This window comes from Sphaerodactylus townsendi, linkage group LG01 (assembly GCF_021028975.2).
Source record: "Sphaerodactylus townsendi isolate TG3544 linkage group LG01, MPM_Stown_v2.3, whole genome shotgun sequence".
Classification (NCBI taxonomy): domain Eukaryota; kingdom Metazoa; phylum Chordata; class Lepidosauria; order Squamata; family Sphaerodactylidae; genus Sphaerodactylus; species Sphaerodactylus townsendi.
Window position 1 is genome coordinate 191,262,321 of NC_059425.1, and position 17,945 is coordinate 191,280,265.

A 17,945-nucleotide genomic window follows, 5' to 3' on the forward strand; every position below is an offset into this window, starting at 1 on the left:
TCAACCAGGTTGGACCCTGCTTAACTTTCGACATCTGACAAGAGCAAGCTAGCCTGGGCCATCCAGGTGACTGCTAAAGAGGAACACAATGATATCAAAACACGCATTTTAGCCTCAGATCTTCCGGAAGATAAGGATCAGGCAACGAAAGCACACTGGCAGGCCACACAGTTCACTAGCGGCAATGCAGACACAGGTCTCCTTTTCTAGGGAAGGATGCAATCTGGATTCAGCGCCAGGGGAGGACTGTCCATGGGGACATGAGGTAACCCATGTCCTGGGGAGCATGCCTTTCAATCACATGGGTTTTTTTTTGCCAAGCCGCTTAGCCAGGAGGCCTCTCCCCCGCCAGGGGATTGCACTGGCGCACGAGGCTGGGTGAGGCCGCGGAGTCAGGGGTTTGTGCCGGCTTGTGGGGCCAGGCCCAGCCGCACACCTAGCAGCCCTCTCCCTCGCCAGCCTCCCTGCTGACAAGCAGGGAAGGAGCCGGGACCATCGCCTCCAAAACACCCGCCGGCTAAGGTAAGTGGGGCACAACCGGGGGGCGCAGTGAGGAGCATGAGGGGTAAGGGGGCACAGGGGTGGGGGGTGCCCAGAACAGGAGTAGCCCCTGGTTTTTCCCCTGGTACAGCTCTGTTCAGCACAGTGTGGGCAAGATCCACAAGCTCCAGGTGAGACCAGGCAGCCAAATCCAGTCTAATCACACTTAGTGCCAAGGCCCACATGGTCCAAGGAGCTGCACAACATCTGCTGAGGTAGTTTTGAGTAGCTGGTGTAACAGGTCAATGACTGCACTGAATCGGGGCCACAAGCACCTGTTGCAGAGCAGACAAGGCATGGGAGGGCCCAAAGATGCAAGCAGGCCAACTGCGCCAGGAGGAAAGGAGACCCACTTGTAGATGGGCCCCAAAGGCTGAGGTAGGGCAAGGCGGCAAGGAAGACAGGGGCAGCGCTACAAACGCAGGCAGGAAACAAGGCCAAGGGGAAGTCAACAGACATCCGGCTGCATTGCCTATCTAGTTAAGAACACTCTGGCCCTCAAGGAGGCAGCTGATTTATTTAAGGGTCTTTTTTAACCATAAGCTTAAATAAGGGCAAAAAAATAAGCATAAAAATGACCCTTAAATAAATGTGCATACAATTTAAATCCATCTTCTGATTATTTTCAAAAACCCATCTTGATTCTTGCCCCCCAAATTCAATCATGTCTTCATTATAACGGGATTCAGCAGCTAGTGAATTAATACCATATATTGACAATCGATGGGCTGCTGCCTCCTGTCACTCTGCTCAGCTGAATAAAATGTGAGTCGCACATGTGAAGACATTTCGTGCTCCACTGGGATACACCTTGTGGTGGCAGGACCATAAGCCATGACTCCATTCCTCTGTAGAGTCTTCCTTGGTGGCCTCCCTTCCCAGTACTGGCACTACTTAACTTATAAAATCTGACAAGATTGGGCTAGGCCGTGCCACCTTCCCTCTTGCGTTGCCCTTAGTAAAACAAGAACTCCCGACAAACTTCTCATACCCAAAGAAAAGGCTTTAAACACCAAGCTATGTCGACATTCATTCTTGAAAACCCAGCTGTTTTCCAACTTGCATGTCTTCCTTTACAGTTAGAAAGACCTGCAGCAAACAGAAGCCCTGTTGTGTTTCTTACCCGGACAAAGCAATTTTCTCTTTCCAGCAGGGACTGGGTGGAATCGCCCGCACACTGTTGTCCACTAACTACAACCTAATTTAAGAAAAAACCAAAACAGCAACATCTGTGAGGTAGCATTGCTAAATAACAATATCATTAATTAAAATTAGTTTTGGGTGCAGATCTCCACCTCAGAATAGATTCCATGAGCAACAAAGAAGAGAAGGAAAAGCAAGCAACCGCCAAAGCTTTCCTGGGGACAACACAGGGCCCAGCTCAAAGAAGCATAGCTGGAAGGGGCCACACAAGCCACCTAGTCCAGGATACCACCAAACATCTCTACAGAACTGGAGGCAAAGCAGAATAAAACCATCACATTAATAAGTGTTGGGCACAGCTGTATCATTACTACATGTCCTGTCAAAGGGTCAGAACTTCAGCAGCCAGGATTGCCAATCCAATGCATATTAAATTAATTTAGCCAAGTAAACATAGTGTATGGAAAAGACTGATCAAATCTTGGTTTAAAATAATTAAAGTTTCAGTATAATTCCTAGATATCACACAGATATAATGTAAAGACAATTAGTAGGTAACTTCCTTTATATCATGAAAACTGTACCTGGGCAACTAGTTAGATGTACAAGAATCAACTGAGAACAAGAGTTTAGGGACAAGCAACGACTACTGGCCAAATGCCAGAATGAAGAGGGGTCTCTGTTTAGTCATTAATAGTGCAGTCCTAAGCAGGGCTGCCCCTCCAAGACCCCTGGCTCTGGCCGACTTAGAATACTGTCACTGCTAAGGACTGCACGGAACTGGTCTGTTTGGAATACTGCTGAAGTCTATTCCATGGGACTGACTCCCAGGAAAGTGCTCTTAGGATTGTACTGCAAGTTATTTTCAGTGCTACATGCATCTGTTACTTTGCCAAACTAGTTACTGCCCTGTAAGAAGTTATACAAAGTAACTGCCATCCCCTCCTCATGCAAAAAACCCCCATGCAGAGCAGACAGGAACTTAGTTGCACCTAATCCACATTCAATGAATTGCATGGAACTCAAAGAGCAAGTGACATCTGAAGCCGCTGTTAGACATTTTGACCTCTGCACCTTCTAGCAGTATCTCTTTTCTTAAGCCTCTTCCTTTGCGAGTTTCCATTTCTGATTCACCCCCAAACTGATCGGTACCTGCATAGCAGACAAATGCTTCTGTGCCAGCCAGCTCCCGGAAGGTTTTGCTCTCAGTGGCAGATGGCTTCCTCCAGTCTTGCTCAGCGGGGAGACGGCTGGAAGAGACTTACACAAGAGGAGTGGGGATTGCAATGAAAGCATCCTACAATTCACATGAGACGACAGCATTCGCCTCCCTGCCATTCACCAAAAAGAGAGGTTTATGTGGGCTGCGACTCCACATCCTGGCAATGCTTCTGCTTGCAGTCCTACGCAGGCAACAACTAAACAGAACGTGCCCCTGCCTTCATAGGCCAAGAGGACTGTGAGATCCCTCTCCACACACAGAGAGAGCACCATGAAAGAATAACGTCCTTTCCCACCTTGCAGTTTGGTTACCATAATAGGATTGTGACAGTTGGAAAGCAGCAACTAAATACAACCAGATTGCACCTGTCTCGTCTTCTGTGTCAGTTGTACAGAACCAAGTGATTGACTGGGTATTTCTTAAACTCACCCAGATAAATTTAAGACCAAATGAGACTGCGCTGAGGTAAGGAGATATAAAGATACTGGAAAGCTGTATGTAAATGTTTTAAATAAATAAAAAAGTAAAATGCCACCAATTATGGATAAGGAAAATACTAGAAGCAGCCTACTGAACTCCTGGGAACACTCCAGGCCCTGTTCGGCAGCAGGGTTTGATTTTATTTGGCGTCTTTTTGAAGAATGTAAGACTTCAGTCACAGATGCAGCTGATGGCTCAATAACAAGACATTTAAACAAAAAGAATAATATGCATTTACACAGTACTTTTGAGTATTCAAAACACTTCACGTACTTTAAACTGATGTAATCCCTACAAAGACCTTGTAAAGGAGAGGATCCCTGTGTGGTTGGGGTGGGGCAAGTGATGCTGAGATGGCTTCAGGTCACGCAGCGGGATAACTGCTGAGGTGATCTCAGAACCGGGAATCTCTGGATATGTGCGTCAGTCTCTTAGCTACTTAGCTACAAAAGTTCACAAATATATGTCGGTCTCCTGAAATACTAACTTCCAGGTAGGATTCCAATAGAAACCTTCCTGAGCATTTGAAATACAAATAATCCCACACTCTGCCTTTAGTCCATGTTGAACCTGTCTTTTTTGTCCATGTGGAACAGTTTTTTGGTTTCCCCCCACTGAAATCTCTTCCCTCCTATACCTACCTGTTGATTTTCCAAAAGGTGTTGAGAGCGTTCTTCCTGGCCAGCTCCTTAGTCATATGTTCACCTTGTTCAGAATCCATCTGCCCCCTTTTCTTAGTAGGTTAGGAGGAGGAGTGCTGGTGTGCATGGCCCGATCCTCCTGACCACAAAAATTCTCAAAGTGGCTTACAATCGCCTATCCCCCACCCCCCACCCCCCACCCCCCACACAAAAGGACCTTGTGAGGTAGGTGAGGCATTATGTTCCACCAAATTTACTATCTCATTCTGACATATATTCTTATGACCTCTACTTGATATCAGAGATCCAAAAAGATCTCTAGGAGGTAAAAAAAATGTTTACCTCTTTTATCTACTGGGTGATAAGTAATCAATAGCAACTATTCATTGCTCAAGATGGATGTATCATAGAGCTTTTCTTGGATAAAAGAAAAAGAAATGCAGATAATCACGATAACTCTGAATGTGGACTCTGCTGAATATGTTTACATCAGACATCCCTAATAAGTTAAAAGAAACAACCCCACTTAAACTAATTTGACATGTTGCTTTAACAGTCTTGCAACATTAGCATCACAGCACACCAGAGTGGACAGCCCAAATATTCTCACTCGAAGAACCCCTATGAACCTCACTCACTTGTTTTGGATCTGAAACCGGCTTCTCCATCTGGGCCCTTGGACAGCGAAGTCTTATGAGCCAGTCTAGCTCTGAACTCTCCGTCCTTGGCAATCCCATGTAGCTCTAGTGCAAGATTGTTAAAATGCATTTAAAACCCAGATCTCAGCAATGCATTAATTTCAACATAAAACACTTTGTGTCATGCACACAGAGGTAGCATCATGTGGCGGTGGCTGCAGATAAGGAACAGCAAGCCACAGGGCACCCATGGGGCCTGTTTCCAAGCATGTACCCTGCCCCATCCCCCAGAAGTGGCCACTGCTCCCTCCTGGGGCCACCAGGCATTTTACAATTAAAAAAAAAAGAATTGGCACACAAGACTATCATTATGACAATATACTGTGATAGTGACAGGAATAACAGATTCTCCAAATTTTCGGCTTTCAGCAAAAAAAAAAGTTTGTCTAACTCATTCCTTTGCAGAGATGTGCCTTTTCCCTTTATACCTCCACAAGAGAAGAGGCTAGATACTTAAAAAAAAAGAAAGCTAGGGATTCAGAGAATATAGGAACATGCTAATTCAATCATCATACTAATATAACAATTTTCTTGCGTCTGTTTTTTTTTTTTAAAGGCTCCCTGATGGCAGGGGGAGGCAGTGTCAGGGAAAACAGCTGCTATATGGGTCAGAAAATCCTACACCCCGGGCATCCAGCATTTACTGACATCTTTCCAAAAATTTCAATGCAAAGTGGGTTTGAGAAGGACTGAGCAAAAATTTTGCCAAGGAAACCCTTAGAGGAGCACAAATGCATCATAATGCTGTAGGGAAGCACCAGGGGGGGGGGGGGCACTGCCCAAAACCATTGAACTCAGAGCCAATAGCCCATTTGGAAGACCCTTTAGACTAATAAATACCAATTGTTTAGCAAACTATTAGATACAGAATGGTATCAGCTCACAGCTTGACAAGACATCAACTTGACAAAGTACCAAACCATGCACTGTTGATGTGTCTGTTTCTCTGGTAGCCTATGAGGCAGCAGCAGTTGGATCTTGTGCAACAGAAAAGAACTATTCCAGTGTTACATCATAAGATGGCACCAGTTCTCAATTCCATCTGGCTCAATCATTTGTAACTTCTGTTTTGCCTTAAACTGTTGTAAACTGGCAGTGTATTCCATCAAAGAGAAAATGGCGTATTGCAATGGAAATGGAGAAAGCTTCCATTTAAACACACGGTCAAGGTAAGAAATTTGAAGATGGTAACTGGACACAGGGGCATACCTGGGCAAACTGGCGCCTGGGGACAAAACCTGAGTTTGACGCCCCCCCCCGCCCCGCCCGGCGTATGGGTGGCCACCCTCCTCCACCATGACCAAACAATGATTTTTTGTACCAGCTCACAAAACACCTCCCTCTCCCAGCAAAACATATATGGCTCTCTCCCCACCAACTCTTTTCCTAATTTCCTAATCACAACGACCCTATGAGGTAGTTTGTTATCCTGAGAAACAATTCCAAGCCAGTGCAAGTGGGTATTAAGCATGTAAATCTCTCACAAATCACCCCCAGCAAAACATTTACCAAACAAATGTCAGCATCATCTCTCACAAGACACCTCCAGTGGAATCCACCCCCAAACAGCATCACTTTCAATGGTGTTTAAACTAGGGAGCTCAGATTCTTCTTTTAAATCTACCTTAAAGGGAGAATCTGGGGTCCCCGGTTAAAACAAAATTGAAAGTGATGCTGTTTGGGGGTGGATTCTCCCCCACCCTGAAACAGCATCACTTTTGAGGGTTGGAGATTCTGAGATTCGGACCTTCCAGCCGCCAGTGTGGGAGGGGGTCACATTGGCGCCAACCCCCTCCGTCCGCAGCCTGAGGGTCCACCTGGATTTGAATCTCTCAATGGAGACCCAGGTGGCCCACAACCCGGGCTGCCTTTTTCCATCTTTGTCAGGCCCGGCGACTGGCCCCCTTCCTCTCCCGAACGGATCTAGCCTCTGTGATCCATGCAACGGTCATCTCCAGATTAGACTATTGTAACTCGCTCTACGCGGGCCTTCCCTTGCGTTTGATCCGGACATTAAAACTGGTTCAGCGTGCAGCTGCGCGCCTTCTAACAGGCAGCGCCTCCTGGGAACACATCCAGCCTGTACTGCGGCAGTTGCACTAGCTTCCAGTAGAGTTCCAGATCATCTTCAAGGTGTTGGTGTTGACCTTTAAGGCCATTCGCGGCCTGGGACCATCGTATTACCCCATACGTCCCTGCACGGCCTCTCCGTTCGGCGGAGGCCAACCTACTGGCAGTCCCTGGCCCCTCGATGATGCGGCCGGCCTCCACACGGGCCAGGACCTTTACAGCCTTGGCCCCAGCCTGGTGGAACGGTCTCCCACCAGCTGTCCGGGCCCTGCGGGACCTTGGGGAGTTCCGCAGGGCCTGTAAGACAGAGCTGTTCCGCCGGGCCTTTGGAGGAACCAGCCGCTAATGGTGCCCCCCCCCCCCCGGCCCTTAACACCTGGGCCATTAACCATCTAATGAGACTCACCATGCCTCCCTTTCCGTGGGGAGGGAGGGACTTTATGTTATTGGATTGCTGGACACCACCTTACACTTAAATTTAAATTCAAATTTGGGGCTTTTAAATTTGGAATAAGAATTGGAAATTTTTATCGCTGCTTTTATATGTTATTATTTTATATTGTATTTTATATGTTATATATATTGTATTTTATATGTTAGCAAAATGTACAGTGATGCACATAGGGGCAAAAAATCCAAACTTCACATACACGCTACAGGGGTCAGTGCTATCAGTCACAGACCAGGAAAGGGATTTAGGCGTCTTAGTTGATAGTTCCATGGGAATGTCAACTCAATGCATGGCAGCTGTAAAAAAGGCAAACTCTATGCTGGGGATCATTAGAAAAGGAATTGATAATAAAACTGCAAAGATTGTCATGCCCTTATATAAAGCAGTGGTGCGACCGCACTTGGAGTACTGTGTTCAGTTCTGGTCGCCGCATCTCAAAAAGGATATTGAGGAAATAGAAAAAGTGCAGAGAAGGGCAACAAGGATGATTGAGGGACTGGAGCACCTTCCCTATGAGGAGAGGCTGCAGCGTTTGGGACTCTTTAGTTTGGAGAGGAGATGGCTGAGGGGGGATATGATTGAAGTCTACAAAATTATGCATGGGGTAGAAAATGTTGACAGAGAGAAATTTTTCTCTCTTTCTCACATACTAGAACCAGGGGGCATTCATTGAAAATGCTGGGGGGAAGAATTAGGACTAATAAAAGGAAACACTTCTTCACGCAACGTGTGATTGGTGTTTGGAATATGCTGCCACAGGAGGTGGTGATGGCCACTAACCTGGATAGCTTTAAAAGGGGCTTGGACAGATTTATGGAGGAGAAGTCAATTTATGGCTACCAATCTTGATCCTCCTTGATCTGAGATTGCAAATGCCTTAGCAGACCAGGTGATCGGGAGCAACAGCCGCAGAAGGCCATTGCGTTCACATCCTACATGTGAGCTCCCAAAGGCACCTGGTGGGCCACTGCGAGTAGCAGAGAGCTGGACTAGATGGACTTTGGTCTGATCCAGCTGGCTTGTTCTTATGTTCTTATGTTCTTATGTTGTGCACCGCCCAGAGCCCTTCGGGGATGGGGCGGTATAAAAATCTAATAAAATAAAATAAAATAAAATAAATAAAATGAAACAAATAGCAGGTTCGGCCAGAATCTGGGCAAATTTGGGCACATTCGGACAAAAATTGTCCGATTATGTCCTGCCCAAATATGAACAAATGCGAATGCAAGGTATTTGGGCTTTTGGGGGGTATTTTGGGTGGTTTTTTGGCCTGCAGGGAGTGCATTTTTAAAGCTAGCGGCACCATGATTTCAGGGCATCATCCAGAGACTGCCCTGATGATACCACCCGAGTTTGGCGATGTCTGGTTCAGGGGAAGAAAAGTTATGGACGCCCAAATGGAATGCCCCCATCCCCATTGTTTTCAGTGGGAGCTAACCTGAGATGGGGGCTACCCATTTGAGGGACCATAACTTTGGTCCTCCTGAACCTAACTTCACCAAACTTGGGTGGCATCATAAGAATAGTTCCCGCCCTCGCAAGCGGGATATGATACCCTGAAATGATACCCTGAAATGTTGGTGTCACTAGCTTTAAAAATACATCCCTTCCAGGAACCACAAGAAATTTGCCCAAGATTCTTTGTTTTGCAGGGACTTTGCTCCATTGTAGCCAATGAGGAATTTCTGAGGCAGGCTGCACATTTTTGAAGATAGAGGCACCAGACTTTCAAGGTGGCTCCAGGAAGCCCTCCTGGTAATAGCATCCAGGCTTAGAGACCTTTGCTTCTGAGGGTCCAATTTTATGGGCCCCCAAAAGGCTTATTTTGTTTCCCTGCTCCTGCACATGAAACCTGCTGGCTGAGTTCTCTCAGAACTTCTCAGCACCTCCACCCACCACCCCCAAGAAAGCAAAGTTCCTACCAAGCTTTGCGGTGCTATCTTTGGAAGCCACCTTGGAAAGTCTTAAGCCTCTATCTTCCAAAAAATGTGTGGTAACTGCTTACACACTCCAGAAATTCCCCAGAAGAATCTGCCAGGCTTTTCCAGCAAGTTCTGTGGTGGGAAAAAATATTTTTCCACCATGAGATTTCTTCAATAGGGAGCTTTCTGTTATGCCCAGCTCTGTGGTAGAGGTTTCAACAGAAGGCACTGTGGCAGTGGTCTTTCTCTGGGGCGGGGGCACTTATTTCCCTGCAGGAGCTGCATTTGGTGTGAGCGGAAGGTCTCCTGAAAGGGAACCAGCCAACTTTGCTAAAGTTTGCTCTGTGATGAGTCGTGAGATGCTGCATAGGCGTCAGGTTCACCTTCTCCAACTCGGAGTGCCCCACAGCATTTTTCCTCCTTTCCACACACATTTTAGCAGCAAGTTGGCTGGATTCCTTTCACCTCGAGCACCTGGCACACCAGCAGCTACAGCAAATGCCCCACCCAGAGGCAAGATCCCCTACCACCCAGTGCCTCCTGTTGAAACCTCTACCACACAGCTGGGCATAACAGACAGCCCCATTGAAAGTCTACGGTGGGAAAAGTAATTCCCCACCACGGGGGAACTTGCTGAAAGAGCCTGGCAGGATTCTTGGGGTAATGTCTCGAGTGTGGGTTAAGCACTGGCTGCTACATTTTTGAAGATAGAGGCGCTAGGACTTTCAAGGTGGCCCTCCAAGAGAACTTGAGTAATAGCATCCGAAGCTTGGTGAGCTTTGCTTCTGGAAGTCTTGTGAGGGAGAGAGGAGTTGAGAGAGAGTTCTGAGAGAACTCCCAGCCCACAGGCTTCATGTACAGAACAGCGGAAACAAAATAAGCCTTTTTTGGGGGCCCATAGCAAACCCATTGGAACCCCCAGAAGCTAAGGTCTCCCAAACCTGGATGCTATTACCAGGAGGGCTTCCTGGAGCCAATTCCTTTGAAAGTCCTGGTGCCTCTGTCTTCAAAAACGATGCACAGCCTGACTACACACTCAGAAATTCCCATCACGTTGGCTGAAATGGAGCACCGGCTGAAGTCACTGCAAAACAAAGAATCTTGGGCAAATTTCTTGGGGTGCCTGAAAGGAATGTATTTTTAAAGCTAGTGACACCAACATTTCAGGGTATCATACGTTAACTATTCTTATGATGCCACCCAAGTTTGGTGAAGTTATGTTCAAAGGGACCAAAGTTATGGTCCCTCAAATGGGTACCCCCCATCTCAGGTTAGCTCCCATTGAAAACAATGGGGATGGGGGCACCCCCTTTGGGTGTCCGTAACTTTTCTTCCCCTGAACCAAACATCACCAAATTCGGGTGGTATCATCAGGACAGTACCTAAATGGTACCCTGAAATTTTGGTGCCTCTAGCCTTAAAAATGCGCCCCCTGCATGCCAGAACGTGAAAAAAACACTTAAAAATTAAAAAAACACAACGACCCTGAAATGTTGGTGCCCCCCCATGTGACCAAATGGGGGGCGCCCGGGGTCATAGGCTACCCCCTGTCCCTAGGCAGGAACGCCACTGACTGGACATGTACTTGAGGGTTTCATCTCTGGGGGTAGAGAGGGGAAAGATCTCTGTCCAAACAAGTCCTGCAGGTTACTGAATCAATACAAACTCTGTAAAAACAAGCTTCTCAAATTTGGATGAGTCTACACAGATAGAAATTCCATTTCCAATTCAGCAATTCTTGAAAAAAAGCAAACATTATTTGCCTCCATCCTAGTCACAAACTAGGATGCAGCAGTGGCGTAGGAGGTTAAGAGCTCATGTATCTAATCTGGAGGAACTGGGTTTGATTCTCTGCTCTGCGGCCTGAGCTGTGGAGGCTTATCTGGGGAATTCACACACCAGCTGGGTGACCTTGGGCTAGTCATAGCTTCTTGGAGCTCTCTCAGCCCCACCTACCTCACAGGGTGTTTGTTGTGAGGGGGGAAGGGTAAGGAGATTGTAAGCCCCTTTGAGTCTCCTACAGGAGAGAAAGGGGGGGATATAAATCCAAACTCTAAAAAAAACTCTTGATAGTTTCTCTTCTGTCTCTTCACATTCTTTCTTGCCTTCAGATTGCCCATGTGGGGTAAAATAATGGTATTCAACCACTCCAGGAGAAGGACCTTCCCCTACACTGTGGAATGGACTCTCTGATGACACCAGTGCCCGCCCTGCCGGACTTGTTTAGTTTCTGCAGGCACGCAAGGCAAAATGGTTTAGGTTGGCTTCTGTGGTGTTTTATTAGTGGGATGGCGCAAGCTACATATTTCAATAGTTTAATATTTTAATGTTAATATTTTATATTTGTTATCTGCTTTGACATTGTTTTTTAACTCATTCATACTATTTTAATGTTGTAAGTTGCCGCAAGACCCTTGGGTGAATGACTAAAAGGAGGGCTAAAATTTAATAAATAAAATAAAAATATATAATAAATTAAAAAACCCTGACCTGTGATCCGCTGACCATGGAACCCACAAACATGCAAACATGTGAAAGGGACATGTGAGATCAGAGTCATGTAACAAGAAACAGGGAGTCACAATTGTGGAGGGGCCGACGCCTGAAGGGGAAGACAGAGAGGTCGGGACAGTTCTTTTCCTGACCTACCCAAGCAGCCTGAAACAAACCACTGACATAAACAGAAGAGGGGAAAGACTGGGGCAGCCTCCACCTGATGGTATATTTTGCTTGCAAGGTTTTTCCAATCATCCAAGGGGAGTTTCAGGACAAACAGAAGGCCCCTTGCAGAAAGCCAATGTGGGGAAAGAGACAATTCATATACATAATGTGCACTGAACTCCAACAGGAACAACTTTTGCAAAAGAGAATTGAATCTCCAGAGAGAACAAACAATGCTCTCACATGCAGCTAGGTGCTATAAATCATATAAAGTGTACCAAATAACCAAGTCACATACGAGAGAATTCAACTGGTAAAGTACATAAACAAACACGATTTCTAACCAGCAGCTAGAGACAAAAGACATCAAACGCTTGGTGCACAAGCCCCTTGCTGTTATGAACCGTGCCATTTCAAATGCAGGATGTCAGACCTATGAATCCACTCAGTGACCAGAAGCCTTTGAATCAGAAGCCTTCCCTTATTGAACTGGACAACAGGTGCCTGGCTTTGCAGAAGCCAGTTCTGATCCAACACTCAAGACCCCCACAGTATAACCCTTCTGACTCCAACCCCCTTCCCACGTAATGCGAAAGCGGGGAAAGTGTGGGAAAGCCAAAGTAATCCCCAAGGCAGGAAGGGAGATGGCCGAGACGACCAGAGATGCCTCTGGAGGGAAAGGGAAATGGCACAGAGCACAGAGGCCCTGACAGGTGACCAGGCCCCAGCACTGAGCACCCAGAGCCAACCTAACACAGGAATGTCTTGCGCCCAAATTTGAGTGGCAGAAGAATGAGGTCACTGGTCAGGTCCAGGTTCTTTTCTGGGGGTCTTGTACCCACTTTGTCAGCTTTTCTGAAATACTAAGGCTGCCCATTTCACATCGGGAGAACTGCCAGCCATTCAAAGCACATATTTCTCCAATGGGCTGAGACACACCAGGCAAATTCTCCTGCGCACATCCAGTTTAATTTGCATAGCCAATCATATCTCCAAAGGCCAATCAGAAGCCCTGATGGGCCCTACCTGGCCCCACCCACTTTCTAAAAACACTTGGTGGGCACCATGGCACCCATGGGCATCATGTTGGGGACCCCCGTACTACATCTATTCAATGCCTTACCCCACTCCCCATGTTGTTACATTGCAGATTATGTTGTTGTTCTCATCCAATTTATTCCCACAACAACCCCATGAGAGAGGTTAAACCATAGGTGTCAAACTCGTGACCTGCCAGATGTTATGGACTACAGTTCCCATCACCCCCTGCCAGCATCATGTTGGCAGGGGATGAGGGGAACTGTAGTCCATAACATCTGGAGGACTGTGAGTCTGATACCTGTGGGTTACCCCGTGATTGTACAGGCTTCCATGGCAGCATGGAGATTCAAACCTGATCCTAGTTTGACACTCTTGCCACTACAACATGCTGGACATAGCAATGAAGAACATATTTTAAAGACAAAAGAAAAAGTTGAAGGCTCATTTGCATTCCATAAATGTAAAAATCATCCTTGTACTGTTAGGACTCAAACCTTAAGCCAATGAATGGACTCTGTATAGTTGATCAGTAGTGTTTATTGAGAAGCATCAAAGCAGCCAAGCTTGGCAAAGCCACTGCTGACAAATCTGGCTTTTGCCACCCCCTTTATCCCTTGCCCCCCTCCCGAATTCCAAGAAATTGTGAAAAACAGTCCCTGGAGCTGAGGAGCCTCAAGGTCACCAGCAGATAGTAAAAGAAAGTCACCTGGCTTCCTGCCCCCATGAGATAATGGATACCACTCCATTTCTCATGGGATCAGAGTGTCAGGGGAAAGCCTAGTTATCTACAAAGTGTGTGAAGCCATAAAGTAAAGTTCAAGGAAAGAATGTCCCAGATGGCAGTGGTAACATATAGCAGGCTGGCTGGTTACATATATCTTTTAGCAGCATTTGATCTGTAGCATTAAACAGTTACAATGAGGTAGGAATGCATCTCAATCACCCAGATACAATCCCCCTGACAAGTATCCATCAATATTCATTTCCAGGCACTGGCGTAATGCCCATTGGGCAAGGTGGGCAGCTGCCCAGGGCATCACCTTGTGGGGGGCATCAAAATGCTGGATTCGTTTTTGGGTATTTTTAGTGGTTTTCCATTTTTGGCCTGTGGTGGGGCACAGCTGCTAGGTTAGAGCCCAGCGTATCATCAGGAGAGACTGTCTCCATAAGCTACCCCCCCCAAGTTTGGTGAGGTTTGGTTCTAGAGTACAAAGTTATGGACTCCCTAAAGGTGCCCCCCTAATTTGCATTGTTTCCATTAGGAGCTAATAGGGAGATGGGGTTGTGCCTTTGGGGGTTCATAACTCTGGCCCCCCTGAACCAAACTTCCCCAAACTTTGGGAATCATTAGGGCAGTCTCCTGATGAGACCCTGAAAGTTTTGAGACTGTGCCTTCAAAAATGTGCCCCCCCAGCCTGCAACCTCCATTGGCAGCAATGCAGAGAACTCAGTGCAGAACAAAGATACCCCCCCCCCCCAGGTTTGGTGCAGTTTGGTATAAGCGGAACTTGGCAGAAGGTTACCTGACTATCTCGGCCTCGGCCTTGGGAATGCTGGCTTTCAAAAACAACCTTGTTCATACTTCTCTTCCACATATTCTCTGGAAAATTGGGAGGGGGATTCAGAGGAGCACAGGTGGGGACAAAAAAGGATGCAGACGCCACATCGAGCAGAACTGGCTTCCTAAGTTTAGGGAACTTGTTGCCTACTCAATAAAGACTACTGATCCTGCATCTAGTCTGCTTATTGATTATTGGTCCAAGACCTAACACACAGGCAGGTTCAACGGATATCCAGCCACGTGATGGCAACTCGTTGAGCCCTTGGCTGCTGCTTGGGCTCATCAGGTCTGGAGAGGCTGAAGACTCCCATACTGCATCCCTTCAAAAAGGAAATAGTTTTGATGTACCTGGTAAGATGTGCTAGTTGAACATTTGAATATCTCATCTTCTGTATCCACATTCCGTAGGAATTCAGTTTTAGCAGGCTGCAAGGAAAGTTGGAGAGTGAATATTAAGTAAGAAAAATATGTAAGATTGAACTTCTATGTAAAGTACTAAAGGAGTCCAATTCATTGAACTAAAGACAAGACAGAATCTTGTGGCACCTTAAAAACCAGAGGATCCTCTGAAGATGCCAGCCACAGATGCAGGCGAAACGTCAGGAGAGAATGCTGCTAGAACACGGCCATACAGCCCGGAAACCCACATTGAAACACTCCAAGGGATTCCGTCAAAGGAAAGTTTCTGAAGCAATACATTGAACATCTCATATGGGCGAAATTCGTTCCAAGACACACGGAAATTGGAAATGATCCTCTGAAGATGCCAGCCACAGATGCAGGCGAAACGTCAGGAGAGAATGCTGCTAGAACACAGCCATACAGCCCGGAAACCACACAGCACCCAAGTGATTCCGGCCGTGAAAGCCTTCGACAATAATTTGGTTCTTAATACTAACAAGACAAAGAAAATTACAGTAGACTATAGAAGGAATAGTTTAGAAATTCAGTCCTTGGTTATAAATGGGGATCGAGTAGAGCGGGTGGCCAGCTTGAAGTTCCTAGGTGGTGCTAGTGATTAAAGAGGACTTGACCTGGGGTGTTCAGGACTGCCACGTGGGAAGTTCAGGAAGGCCCAGCAGAGACTGTACTCATCTGAGACTTTGGCATGGGAAACAACAACTGGATTAGAAACTGTTGGTGACCTTTCTAACATGTTATATGAGAGTGTTCTCAGAAGATACTCGCATCTTGTGCATGGAAGGCTTCCAAAGGGTGAGGATCACTACGCTGCCTAGAGGATTATTTTCACGCCCTCTCCCCTCTTTGAAAGAACTTTATAATTCCCATTGCCTAAAGAAAGTTCAGAATATTCTGAAGGACCCGTCTCATTCGGCATACTCTCTTTTCAAACTGTTCCATCTGGCAGATGATATAGGATTATAAAAACAAGGACAAATAGGCTCAGAGAAAGCTTCTATTTTAGAGCTGAACTCCATGGTTTCGTGCTGATGTGGTTGGGGCTGTGTAGTGTGGGAGTGGGCATTGGGGAATGCTTGTAATTTTTGTTGTGTGTGCACAATGACAATAAATGCTATTATTGTAGATTTCACAGCTGCCAGATCTTTAGCTGGTTGTTGGCCTTCATTACAATTCGAGCCTCACCCAGAGGCCTAGGAAGTTGTAATGTATCGGCGTAGTATTCGTGCGGATCCCAGTAGGGCTGCCTTCTGAAGTTGACAGATGTTAATTTTGTTAATTCGAAGATTTTTCAATTAAGGGTCTCTAGTATTTTCCTGTGGGATGGCTTCAGTGTGCCCATTACCACTCCGGGACGCACTGGCGCTTATTTCCAGCCATAGATGCTGAAGCTCGATTTTCAAATCCCGGTATCTAGTGACATTCTTTGTTCTTTTTCAATAATCTCGCCAATACTGGGTACTGCTATGTCGTGATGGAATATGGTCACTTTCTTGTCCTCAATCAATGGTGATGTCACTCAGGTGTATTGTAAGTTTCCAACGCTTTGTCTGTTTGGATCTTGCGAAAGTCCCACAGGATCTTTGGACCTTCCTTCATTTTTCCATTACTTTTCTCTGGACAATGTTCCCTACCAGTTCTTATATTGCTGTTCTTAATGTTGTCATTCTTGCATAGAATTCCAGTGGATCATCTTGGCCACTGAGTTGGCGTGTCTGTTTGTACTCCAGTCCTGGGCAATCTTTTTGCAGCAGCTGAGGACATGATCCTACGAGGATTTCCATCAGCTTCTTTGCACAATCTGCGTTTTGCATCATCCTGAGGATTTCATTTTCTTCGATTTTAAGCTCCTTGATCCCGGAATTTGTTCTAATGGCTTTGCTCTTGGGCGGCTAAAACTCGAGGGATTCAGTTTTCCTTTTTTCAGAGTTCCAGTTGTTAAGACAGCCAGAGAGTCTCTTTACGATTCACATCCACCTTGTTTCTTTTGATTTTTCTCCACACAATTGGCCATGCAGTGCTTTTGTTGTGCCAGCTTTCAAGTCCTCATTTTAACTCACATTTTTTCTGTATTCTTGTTTGGTTTTCTGGGTTTGCAGCAAATGTCTGGTCTTCACTTCAATCAATGCCTGTTCTTGACTTTCCTTCACATAATCGGCCAGTGCATGCTTCTCCTCTTCCACTGTTTGCTGTACTTACAGTAAGCCTCTGCCACCAGACCTCCGGGGACAGTATAATCTATCAGTATCACTGCGTGGGTATAAAGCATGGTGCACTGTCATAAGCTTCCGAGTTTTTCTGTCCAATGCATTCGATTCAGCCTGTGTCCAGTTGATGATTCCAGCAGTGTACCTGATGACGGGTATGGCCCAGGTGTTGATGGCCTTGGTGGTATTCCCACAATTTAATTTAGATTTCAAAATTTTCCTGACCCTCTGGATGTACAACAGTCTTCATTTGCCCGCGCTTGATGTTATCCAACTGCAAAATGCCCAGGTATTTATAAGCTGCCTTTTGGTTGCACTTGATGAGCTGACCATCAGGCATTTCAATCCCATCACTCTTGGTGATCTTGCCCCTCTTTATTGCCATAGTAGCGCACTTTTCCAGGCCAAAGCGTAAGCCAAAGTCGAGAATGTCTGTGCTGAATTATTCAGACTGCAGGTTATATTATTGATTCCTGGATTTCAGTCTCTCTTTAATTTCCTGCATACAACTTCAAAATCATCCATGTACAGCCAAAATGTGAGATTTTTTTCTGGAGTCTTTGTGGCCGATTTGATAGCCCAACTTTGTTTTCTTTAAAATTATTGTTAGTAGGATCATGACAATGATAAACAGTAAAGGTGATGAGTGAATCCGTACCTTTGGAAAATTCCTCTTGCTTTTAATGTTGATCACTGTTCCGAAGTTTTCATTTCCGGAGCTGTCAGTTCAGTTTTTCCCACTGTCTCTTAGCTTTTTTCGAGTGGTGAATGCTCGAATGTTTTTTTGCTGATGCCAATTGTTTTCCAAAGCATTTCGCCCATGATCCAACTATGGGGTGAAAGTAGAGTCAAATGCCTTCTTGTAATCAATCCAGACCATGTATCGCG

The 17,945-nt window shown here is 46.0% G+C and overlaps 1 protein-coding gene across 6 annotated transcripts in view; it reads right to left on the minus strand.

Annotated features, from left to right (window-relative positions):
* FAM228B (family with sequence similarity 228 member B) overlaps window positions 1–17,945 on the minus strand; it is a 41,025-nt gene that overhangs the window by 14,179 nt on the left and 8,901 nt on the right. For 5 of the 6 annotated variants that reach the window (XM_048502118.1, XM_048502093.1, XM_048502077.1 and 2 more), the window contains exons 3-6: window positions 14,779–14,856; window positions 4,665–4,769; window positions 2,836–2,943; window positions 1,664–1,738 (exon numbers count right to left, since the gene is read on the minus strand). In XM_048502118.1, coding sequence (XP_048358075.1) covers window positions 1,664–1,738; window positions 2,836–2,943; window positions 4,665–4,769; window positions 14,779–14,856 — 366 coding nt within the window. The remainder of the gene's footprint in view (window positions 1–1,663; window positions 1,739–2,835; window positions 2,944–4,664; window positions 4,770–14,778; window positions 14,857–17,945) is intronic. The other variant, XM_048502110.1, reaches the window with a different exon arrangement.